Consider the following 12,315-nt stretch of genomic DNA (forward strand, 5'->3'; position numbering starts at 1 on the left):
TCCATGATTACAACCACTAGCAACTAGCTAACTAACTGTCACTATATCAGTGGTCGTAACCATGGATACCTAAGGTCCTGCAATGCCTGCCCATGAGGAAAGAGACATAGCAACTCAGGAAAACTATACTACATTTCTAACTGGAGGTATTTGCTAATATTATTATGATTACACCTGCTACATATTGGGATAGGATCTTGGATCTGGGACTACCCCTTTAAATACAGCTTTAGAACATGTTTTTAAAGGGCTGGGTACATAATGATACATTTTATTAACAGAGTTTAACAAAGAGCTACAAGAGAAGCTTAATAAATGGCCATTCCTTATAGATCAGATATTTACTGTGTACGTTTTTGCTCTTCTGAAATCAGTAGCCAGAAATGATAGACCCTGAAGATGTATTACGAGTGATCCTGATGACCTCTCTGGTGCAGTGTTGTCATAGAGATTTCGTGTACAATCAGATTCATCTGTATCTATTGTCTCAATTATTTGCCAAGTAGAATGCAGAGATCAGAATATTCGCTGACTGAACCCAGTGAAGGTCTTTGTGAGACAACCACCCCTTACACACATATAAGAGGACATGTAATCCCAATCTGTCAGTATGTATTCTCTGTCTTTGCGTTTTCATCTTCCATAGGTGAGTGGGGCTGCTGTGGTCCCTGGATGGAAGGCAGAATAAGCCATCAGTTTGATGATCCTTATATCCAGAGTCCTTGTGTCACTCAGTTGATGTCTTTACCTAAGAAAAAGCTAGTTTTACAAGCATTATTGTGATATTTATTAGACGCGATCGTGTCTTATTGATTTGCACTTACTGTTTGCAGGATTCCAACCAGTATCAGTTTGGAAGGACTAAAATCTTTTTTAGAGCTGGACAAGTGGCATACTTAGAAAAATTAAGGTCTGACAAGTTGAGAAATGCCTGCGTTATGATCCAGAAGAACATTCGGGGTTGGGTGCAGAGGAAGAAGTTCCTGCGTGCACGAAATGCAGCCATTGTCATTCAGCAATACATCAGGGGACAACGAGCTGTAAGGTAACCTAGTCTTAATATTACTCTCAGGTATGGAAATATCTAACTATGTTCAGACATAAAGGATACTCAGCATATTGTATATTTGTTCTAAGAAAAATAAATATGTACACTGGTCTGAACCCCAATAATTGTGGTCTTATCATAAAATGCAGCGGAGCACAATGCCCATCTCTTAATACATTTAGCTCATCTTTTGGATATTAGCAATGTAGATTTGCATAATAAATTATGCCATATAAGTGGTAAAGAAAGTGCAACATTGCAAATATCCACAGAGTTTTGCTCCCACATTTGTGCTTCTTTGCACCAGTAGACTGATGTACATCTGAACAGTTTATATGATTTCCCCATGCTATCCAAAGAAAAGCAAACATATGCAGGTTTCTACTTGAAAATAGAGGTATACATTGAAGAGGTTTTCCCACAAAAAGTCCTATGAATAGGGGATGAATGCATGATTACGGGAAGCCTCAATCACTAGACTAGGCTCTTTAGTCCTTCGTTCCACCATGCTTGCATGATAGAGTCTGAATGCTGCAGTGATTGAGCATTTGTGCTCCAATCAATGACTATATAACTGAAGAAGAACAGTGCACAACTCTTTGTTGTCCCCATCAGTCCCATCGACTTGGTAGGAAGACCAGAATTCTGAGGCCTACTATTCTAGTGGTTAGTGTTGAACCAAGTGGTAAGTTCCCAGCGATTATATATTTTTCACCTTGAGTGAGAAACCTTTTGATATTGTTAGAAAAAAAGGCATCCAGTATGAATTGTTTTTGTAATTTTCAGTACAAATACCCATCAGCTTAATGGCCAAATTTGGTGTAAATAAAGTAAAAATTTTACTTTTTTGTCTCTTCTACAGACAAGCAATAAGTGCAACTGTCATTAAACACACTTGGGCTGCTATCATCATCCAGAAACACTGCAGAGGCTTCTTAGTGCGCCGCATATATCAGCTTATTTTAGTAGCCACAGTCACTATACAAGCATTTACACGAGGTTATCTGTCAAGAAAGAGGTACCGCAAGGTATGTTTATCTATTGCGCTCTTGGCTAACTTAAATAATTGGGATAACCTTATATTTTTATTGACTGGAACAATAATTATTACTTCTATGCACTTAGATGTAAGGGAAACGCGACTTAAATTCATGTTTGACAGCACACACATAGCCCCTTCTGACCCCCTTGATGTCAGTCTTACAGGGTTATAGCAAGCTGAAATATTGGGATTTGTGTGCCAGTCTCTTAATGTCTGAAGTTGAATTTCTGTAATATAATAATAACCATTTTGTGTTATGATTATCATATCATGCTATAGTTAATATAACATATAAAATACATTTGTATCTTGATGGTGACAGAGCAGGATATATGTTGTTATGCCCTTAGTAGCCACATGAAGCCTCCAGAGTATATTACTTTTGCAGTATTTTTGTACATTGACACATACTGTACAGTTATGTTTTTAATGATTGTTAATATTAAATTATAATTAAGATAAAAATATATCTCCCTTGTTATTACTCACACAAAGATACGGGAAGAGCACAAGGCCCTGATACTACAGAAATATGCCCGTGCATGGCTGGCCCGGCGTAGATTTCAGAACATCCGAAGATTTGTGGTAAACATTCAACTGTCCTACAGGGTGCAGCGGCTGCAAAAGAAACTGGAGGATCAGGTAATTCACTGACCAAAATGGATTTGCTTCACATTTCACTGCACCCAAAAGTCAGAATAATATCCAGTGTAGAGTTTTCTGCAGTTTCCCACCATAAACGAATAAAGAGAAAGTACAGGCAGCGATCTGAGTGTCAGATTGGACCCCAGAAAATTTCCAAAAAGAAGGAGCCCTAGAGCCTCACCAGTTTCTTAGTTAAATATTGTTGATATAAATAACAAAAAAACACATTATACAGTACCATGATATTCCAGAATACAAGCACATAAGAGTGCACATTGTGAACACTAATTTGTGAGATAGCTATAGAATATTGGCCTACTGATTGCGATCGATGGGTTGCCAACCTCTGCCTTAAGCCCCCGTCACAAGTTTTGTGACGCAACAGCGATCTCACCAGCGAGATCGCTGTGTGTGACACTTATCAGCGACTGGCCCCCCCCTGCCGGGTATCGCTGATCGTCCTGGAATGGCCAGGACATTTTTTTGATCGCTGGTCTCCCGCTGGCCAGCACGCATCGCTGCGTGTGACAGGCGGGAGACCAGCGATCAGCAAGCTGGAGCTAGTAACCAAGTTAAACATTGGTTCCTAAGCGCCGCGCAGCGCTTAGAAACCCGATGTGTACCTTTGTTACCAGCGCGCTGGTGCAGGGAGCTGGTAACCAAGGTACACATCGGGTTTCTAAGCACCGCGCAGCGCTTAGAAACCCGATGTGTACCTTGGTTACCAGCTCCCTGCACCAGCGCGCTGGTAAATAAGGTACACAGTGGGTAACTAAGCTACCTGCATTGCTTGTTACCCGCGTCTCGCTGTCCTGATCGCTGGTGAAGCTGCCTGTTTGGCAGCTCACCAGCAATCATGTAACGACACAACAGCGATCCTGACAATGTCATATCGTTGTCGGGATCGCTGGTGGGTCGCTATGTGTGACGGGGCCCTTAGACTACAATGGAAAGTAGCACTTAAGATGCTACTGACTCTTATGTAATCTCCTCCATGCTGCTTTGATGTACAGTCAGGGGAGGTACCAGTCCCACCATTCCTATTATTGGAGGGAGAAACCCTCTGATTACCAATTATGATATAGGTATGTATTTAACTAAAGGATTCTCTGCTCTGTCATCTGCTCTGGTCTTCAAAAATATTACATGATTTTGCAGTTCTATGCTTAGTATCTTTATTTCAGAATTACTGGATGCCAATTAAAGGAATTACTAGTCCAGAGCCTCTCACCTAGCCAAATCAGATCTCATACTTTGCACTGACGAGAGCCAATAGCTCGAAACACCGTGTCTGCAAATTGAGATTCTGATTTGGCTTGTGTCCTAAGTCATATTACAAGACTCGTTAAAGGGTTGATTGTGACTTGTAGGATCGCTACTACCAATAGGTGGCGCTGTAGAGTAAAAGTCCTCTTTCTGAAGAGGCAATTTGCATATGAATTTCCACAAAAATTTAAAATAACCAATAAATTCGTTCAACTTCACAATTGTGTCCCACTTGTTGTTGATTCTTAACCAAAAATTTACATTTGGTATCTTTATGTTTGAAGCATGATATGTGGGAAAAGGTTGAAAAGTTCCAGGGAGCCGAATACTTTCGCAAGGCACTGTAACATAATTTTAGCTGGTGGGGTATATACGATAGAGAGGACTTTAGTTCATTATTGCTAAGATATCATATAAGAAATATGCAATTAATCGATGCCTTAGAAAGTAATAAATTTAAAGTCGCTGAGAGTAAAAAGGAACAATCATCTTAATGTATAAAATAAAATATGGTAGAAGGCGAAAGAGTTGTTAGGCATTATTGGATGCATGCAATATATATTGTGAGGTAGCGCTGTCATTCAGGTAGGGGATACTCGCTCAGCAGCCACAAAATCAGATCCGGCACAGGTTTTCATAAAGCATAACACAGTCCATGCGGTTTATTCCTTCTTCATAAACCCATAGAAGCAACATAAACAGCATTACAGCATAGGGTCCATTATAGCTTCACTCTGGTTCAGCCTGTGGTCACACAGGTTACTCAATGTCCATACTCAGACTCTTTAGCCTCATCATTATCTCACCCATGTCAGGGTTTCCTCATGGCTGTTTCCCCACGCTGCAGACATCCACTCTCTTCTCTGGGACACTCAGACGCTGGCAGCCATGACACACAGCCACTCCACAGGCTGCTAGCCAGGAGATGCTTCTCCTAGCGGGACCTTCCTCACTGGACCAACCAGGTCCCAGCATTCACCACATGTGACCTACCCTGGCCACCTTATATGGTCCATAGCCACGCCCATCGGGTCACATGGCTATGACCTCATCACAGGTCCTTCACACACATATATACACTTTACAATAGCGTTAATAAACAGACTCCCTGGCTGGGTTTGGAGGTAACTAGTTCCTGACACATTGAACCAACACCTCAGCAGTATCACTGCTGATTAACACACACATAAATCTCCATCTCAAGGCCACCCACTTTGAGATACATAACGGTCATTCCGTAATTCCGTATTTCGCCATTCATCCACTCTCCTGGGACATCCATACAGCGCCCCCTAGTGGACACAGTGGTCACTACACCACAATATCTATATGGAATACTCTATGGCTTCTTGAGCTGAACTCTCTAGATAACAGACTATTGGTAGCAAATCTGAATTTAAAAAGTAGCTAAAATGGTCCCGGGAATGGAACTTAAACATTTTAACCATTTTAAACATTTTGCTCTGCCCCTTAGTCAGCTTTAGATGTATTTGATACTGTGACTTACCGTACATCTCAGACTAAGTCACAGTAGACACCTATGTATATTACAATATTTGTAGTAGCTTGTAAAGCGGATAAGACAGATTCGACAATGGGAGTAACATCTACCGTATACCGCCACTTACCACATATATGGAGAAAATTCATTCACATCTGAAAGGTAAATGGGAAACAGACAGAGCCAATAGAAACGGATTCCCAAAATATCATTATTAGAAGCATATAGGTTATGAAATATATACATGTTGTACAGTATTGTACATAGGGACTCCAGAGTTATTCTACAAAACTGAGGTACATGACTCTCCTTTATATCCTCACTGTAAAACCCATTCTGCTGACTGAATTTATGTTCTGTGGTGTTGTCTGAGCATGGTGAGAAACCTACAGTAGGTACTAGATACAATTCAAGACATCAGGAAGAAGTGAGAGCTGCGACTTCCCTCTCAATTACTTCCATAAGAGAGGAGAGTGAAGCCAGAGCTCATTGACCGCAGGGATCATGTGACCAGCGGCGTAACTTGGCCCATTGGGCCCCTGATGCAAGATTTGGATCTTAGTCCACCCCCAAAACCCACCCCGACATTTTAGTCTGATGTATGGGCCCTTGTAGCATTCTAAATAGAGATGGGCAAAAAGTTCGGCATCCGTACCAAACACCTACTGTTCAGGCTCGGACACCGAACACGGACTTCACCAGAAAGTCCGTGTTACTGTTCGGGTTCAGCTGCCAGAACACCGGATGTTTGTCGCGTTGTCATGTGCATGGCAGCGCGGCAAACACCGAATCTGAACGGCGGGGAAATAATCCCCGCCAGTCAGAGATGCGGTTCCCTCCCTGTCAAAAGACAGCGTGAACGCGCAGCTGTGATTGGAGGTATAAAGCTTACCTTCGGTCACTGGTGTCAGCTGATGGTACTAATGATCCCATCATGTGACACCTGCTACCGCTAATTACAGTAAGAGCAGGAGCGGCTGATGGGAATATTCATCAGCTGCTCCTGCACTGTAAATAAATAATTTAAAGAAAAAACGGTGTGGGTTCCCCTATATTTTTGATAACCAGCCAGACAAAACTCACAGCTGGGGGCTACAACCCTCAGCTTTTAGCTTCAGCAAGGCTAGTTATCAAGAATAGATGGGTCCCTACGCTGGTGTTTTAATTATTTAAGTAATTTAAAAAACGGCGTGGGGGTCCCCCCCATTTTTGACAACCAACCTTGCTAAAGCAGACAGCTGGGGGCTGGTATTCTCAGTCTGGTAAGGGGCCATGGATATTGACCCCCCAGCCTAAAAATAGCAGCTCGCAGCTGCTCAGAGAAGGCAATTCTGGTGCTTTCCCCAGCTTTTCCCACTTGCTCTGTAGAGGTGGTAAGTGCGGTTCATATTTGTGGGGTTGATGTCACCTTTGTATTGTCAGATGACATGAATCCCATGGATTAGTACTAGAGAGGCATCTATAAGTCACCTATCCATTACTAATCCTGTAGTTGCATGGTAAATAAAGACACAGCCAGAATAAAGTCCTTTATGTGAAATAATACAAAGGTGACAAGAACCCAACAAATGTGAACCCCACTTGCCTTCACACCCTGACGAAGGAGTAACTTCTGAAACGCGGGTCGGGGCGCGTGCCGTACTGTTATGACCATCTATATCCAGGTAATTGATCCTATTAGCTTGCAGGACCCTGCCTATGTGGCTGACATTTTAATATGCAATAGACTTACAGTATATGTTTCACTGTGATTGATTGATTGTATTCACTTCACTTATTTCCATGCTATTCATGTGACTCAATTTTGGAACCAGCTATTTTTCATATATTTTACAACTTCACTCAGCACTTTGCACTTTATATTGCCACACTGGTTTGAGGTTGTCATTCCAATTTTAGAATGTGTCTTTACATATAATATTGTTCTATTATTTTTTAACTTTTTGCACAATTAGTTGTCACAAATTGTTCTCTGACTAATGTTTTCAGTCATTCAGCTCCTACTGCATATAAATTTTGTTGCCTTATCAGGCAGGCTCATTCTAGGGCCCTCTTTTTACTCATAACTATTTTTTATTCTATTGTTATACATCTGTGTAGTATTTTCTTCCTGGTGAGGCAGTCATTAGATAAAGATACATATATTTTATTTTTTATATTTTTTATGTGTTAATATTTGTGGGGGCACCTCATGTGTTTGTAGTACTATTTACCACTATTAATAAAGGTATTTTATTTGTATCTATTTCTCTATTTGTCCTATTACTCTTTGACCTTATTTTCAAGGTTTTGGCTTTAGATTTATACTAATTTCCAAATGGTGTTCTATTCCTCCTATACAACAGGTGTTTGACGCTTTTGGTGAATATAATTACCACACCTTTTTTTAGCACTTGCGTTAAACATCTATTGTTGTGTTCAATACGTGTGTTTAAATATTGTAATACTTACCAAGCAGAGCTTAAAGGGGTCAGTGGGCAGGGTTTCATTGTTTAATTTTTTAATGTTGAAAATCAATAAAAAATTGCAAAGCTAAGGACAAAAAGGATATCAACACATCATATTGATAACCAAATTGTGAGTATGCCATATATTCTGACCTTTGCTTTAGAGAGTCACTGATGCCTACATTTTTTGTTGCTTTGATTAAAATGTACCACTTAGAGGATAACAATAAATGGATACATTTTTCTAATTTGGCTTGGTTATATATCATTTGTTTTCTCTGCAACTCCTTTATCCTTTTTATGTATTAATCACACAGTAGAATTTGTCCTGTTGTCTCTCACATGTCCTAATTTTAACTTTTTGGGTGAGTTGAGTTTGCAATCAGGTACTTGTTAATGTAAGGACTAAAAATAGTTCTTTACTTATTTTTTATCTTAGAACAAGGAAAACCATGGGTTGATGGAAAGACTGACCAGTCTAGCTGCCGCTCATTCCCACGATGCCGATAAACTCCACAAAGTCGAAAAAGATCTGGAAAAATCTCTTACACAAAGGAAGTCACAGGAGGAAAAAGGGAAGAAATACAAGGAGGATACTGAGCAGGTGCATGTGCCATGCATTCATTGTAGCGATAGCTAGTGTCATTGTCTTGCAATGTACAGACATAACCCTTTAACTTAACTAGAGCAAAAGAGGAAGTAACACTTGAGAGATTTTTGTCACATTGTGCAAAAAGTTGCATCACTTTTGCAATGGTTTATGAAACTGCTTTATAGATAAAGGTAAAAGTCATTGAGGATATTTTTTTTCCAAGATGTTGGTATGTAAAATATGTAATTAAAGGGAATCTTATACCAGATTTTTGTCACCTAATATGAGAATAACATAATGTAGAGACAGAGACCCTGGTTCTAGTCATGTTACATACTGAGCTGCTTGCTTTAGTTTTAATAAAATCAAAATGTTATCAGCAGTAGATTATCTCTAGAGGACTAGTAAACCTGCTGCCAGGTAGTTCTCCATTTCTTTGAGTTCTATATAGCTCACCCCCACCACTGATTGGCAGTTTTCTTCCTATGCATTACATATATAGAAAGCTGTTAATCAGTTGTGTGGATGAGGTCATACAGAGCTCAGCAGTCAGAGAACTGGTAGATCTGCTGTAGAACAAACTGTTATTTTATAAACAAAAATACAACACGCAGAACAGTAAGTGATACATACATTGCTTGAATCAGGGACTCTGACCCTTTATCACACTGCTTTCAGATGGCCTAGCAGCAACCTGCTAACAGATTGTCTTTAAAGCAGTGTACAATTGGGAAAAATATCTTTAGCTGTGTATAAAATAGAATTAACTGCAGCTTACTAATATGCTGATTGATTACACAAGCATAGGTCTGACTCAGCTATTAAAATTAGCCAGACAGCCAGCCCCCATCGCACACATCACTGGTCACATTCCAAACAAGAAGTTCATTACATAGATTTTAGTAAGTTGTATATTTCTATTTTAAACACATCCAAAAAGATTTTTTACCATGTGGAAACCCCTTTAAACATGGCATCCATCTTACATGCAAATAAACAGTAAAAAATAAATAACAGTGAAACCAGTTTTAATACAAGCCCTGGCAAAAATTATGGAATCACCGACCTTGGAGGATGTTCATTCAGATGTTTAATTTTGTAGAAAAAAAGCAGATCACAGACATGGCACAAAACTAAAGTAAATTCAAATGGCAACTTTCTGACTTTAAGAAACACTAAAAGAAATCAAGAACAAAAAAAATGTGGTAGTCAGTAATGGTTACTTTTTTAAACCAAGCATGGAGTAAAAATTATGGAATCACTCAATTCTGAGGAAAAAATTATGGAATCATGAAAAACAAACCAACAAAAAAACACTCCAGCACATCACTAGTGTTTTGTTGCACCACCGCTGGCTTTTATAACAGCTTGCAGTCTCTGAGGCATGGACTTAATGAGTGTCAAACAGTTCTCTTCATCAATCTGGCTCCAACTTTCTCAGATTGCTGTTGCCAGATCAGCTTTGCAGGTTGGAGCCTTGTAATGAACCATTTTCTTCAACTTCCACCAAAGATTTTCAATTGGATTGAGATCTGGACTATTTGCAGGCCATGACATTGACCTTATGTGTCTTTTTTTCAAGGAATGTTTTCACAGTTTTTGCTCTATGGCAGGATGCATTGTCATCTTGAAAAATGTTATCATCCCCAAACATCCTTTCAATTGATGGGATAAGAAAAGTGTCCAAAATATATCAACATAAACTTGTGCATTTATTGAAGATGTAATGACAGCCATCTCCCCAGTGCCTTTACCTGACATGCAGCCCCATATTATCAATGACTGTGGAAATTTGCATGTTGTCTTCAGGCTGTCATCTTTATAAATCTCATTGGAACGGCACCAAACAAAAGTTCCAGCATCATCACCTTGCCCAATGCAGATTCTCGATTCATCACTGAATTTTGTCCAGTCATCCACAGTCCATGATTGCTTTTCCTTAGCCCGTTGTTAGGTGTTAATGATGGCTTTCGTTTAGTTTTTCTGTATGTAAATCCCATGTCCTTTAGGCGGTTTCTTACAGTTCGGTCACAGACGTTGACTCCAGTTTCCTTCCATTCGTTCCTAATTTGTTTTGTTGTGCAATTCCTGTTTTGGAGACATATTGCTTTAAGTTTCCGGTCTGGATGCTTTGATGTCTTCCTTGGTCTACCGGTATGTTTGCCTTTAACAACCTTCCCATGTTGTTTGTATTTGGTCCAGATTTTAGACACAGCTGACTGTGAACAACCAACATCTTTTGCAACATTACGTGATGATTTACCCTCTTTTAAGAGTTTGATAATCCTCTCCTTTGTTTCAATTGACATCTCTCGTGTTGGAGCCATGATTCATGTCAGTCCATTTGGTGCAACAGCTCTCCAAGGTGTGATCACTCCTTTTTAGATGCAGACTAACGAGCAGATCTAATTTGATGCAGGTGTTAGTTTTGGGAATGAAAATATACAGGGTGATTCCATATTTTTTTCCTCAGAATTGAGTGATTCCATAATTTTTCCCCTTTGCTTGGTTTAAAAAAGTAACCATTACTAACTACCACATTTTTTGCTCTTGATTTCTTTATTTTAATCTCTTTTTATTGTTTTCAGATAAGGCAATAATATATCCACATATAAACATAAAAGAACTAGAATCAGTAGTGTTTGAACATGTTGGACATATCAATCCGCACTATCTAACAATCTCGAACTGAATCAATAATGCTCCAACATCTGTACATCTGATGACGGGATGTACATTATAAGCATCAATATTAAAGACTCCTAAAGGATCCATGTTACTATAACACCAATAACAAAATAATAATAAAAAAAATTAAAGATATGGGCTAGAAAAACAGACATGTACACTAGAGGGAGAAGAAGAATGGAAAGGGGGGAAGATTGAAGGACAGGGGAAAGGAAAGGGATGGGAGGATATAGGGAAAGAAAGTATACATTCGACACAGCTCTCCAAGCAATCCCCAGCGCCAATCCGGATCCACCCCACTACTCAAACAGCCTGTGAAACTCTGGCGAGTCCTGAAACAAGATCCATACACTCCATATAACTCTGAACTTGTCGGCATGGTTATTTTAATCAGCAGAAAGCTCCTCCATTCTACATATATTCATCATTTCATGGTACCATTCTGAGATTTGGGGAATTTGGGTTGATTTCCAATATCGTGGTTCTTGATTTCTTTTAGTGTTTCTTAAAGCCAGAAAGTTGCTATTTGAATTGACTTTAGTTTTGTGCCCTGTCTGTGATCTGCTTTTTTTCTACAAAATTAAACAACTGAATGAGCATCCTCCAAGGCAGGTGATTCCATAATTTTTGCCAGGGGTTGTATTTTGTCCACTTTATTGTTTCTTACATATCTCCAACTATGAATCTACCCTTATAAATTTAATATTAGCTTACAGATCAGTGACTGATCTGATGTAAATCATTGTTTCAAACAGTATCTTTCATTTGCTTATAGCTGATAACAAGCAAAGGCTACAGAACAAATCTCCTTAAAGGGGTAGTCTCATGTTATTGAATTGTTTCACTTAGATAGCATGAAAATAAGCACGTTTTTAACTGACTTGCTTTTTCTATTCTCCTTCAGTGAGAGCTTTTATCTTACATAGTATGCAGCTTATTTCCATGGAGTTTGACCATTCATGCCTGCCCACAGCCTGGCCAAATGTGCATAGTAGTTACATTCCAAGAGATGAGTTAAAACCTAAGATCACAGACATCACTTTCCAGGCCATTGATTTCTAAGGCCCCGTCACACACAGCGATCTC

The 12,315-nt window shown here is 39.5% G+C and overlaps 1 protein-coding gene across 1 annotated transcript in view; it reads left to right on the forward strand.

The window, feature by feature from the left end:
* Positions 1-12,315, forward strand: part of MYO5C (myosin VC) — a 483,348-nt gene that overhangs the window by 287,812 nt on the left and 183,221 nt on the right. Inside the window, exons 19-22 of the mRNA XM_073568417.1 lie at positions 834-1,045; positions 1,911-2,076; positions 2,586-2,732; positions 8,389-8,553. Coding sequence (XP_073424518.1) covers positions 834-1,045; positions 1,911-2,076; positions 2,586-2,732; positions 8,389-8,553 — 690 coding nt within the window. The remainder of the gene's footprint in view (positions 1-833; positions 1,046-1,910; positions 2,077-2,585; positions 2,733-8,388; positions 8,554-12,315) is intronic.

The sequence above is a fragment of the Dendrobates tinctorius genome, unplaced genomic scaffold (genome assembly GCF_039654945.1).
Source record: "Dendrobates tinctorius isolate UK_male_01 unplaced genomic scaffold, ASM3965494v1 ptg000022l, whole genome shotgun sequence".
Lineage (NCBI taxonomy): Eukaryota > Metazoa > Chordata > Amphibia > Anura > Dendrobatidae > Dendrobates > Dendrobates tinctorius.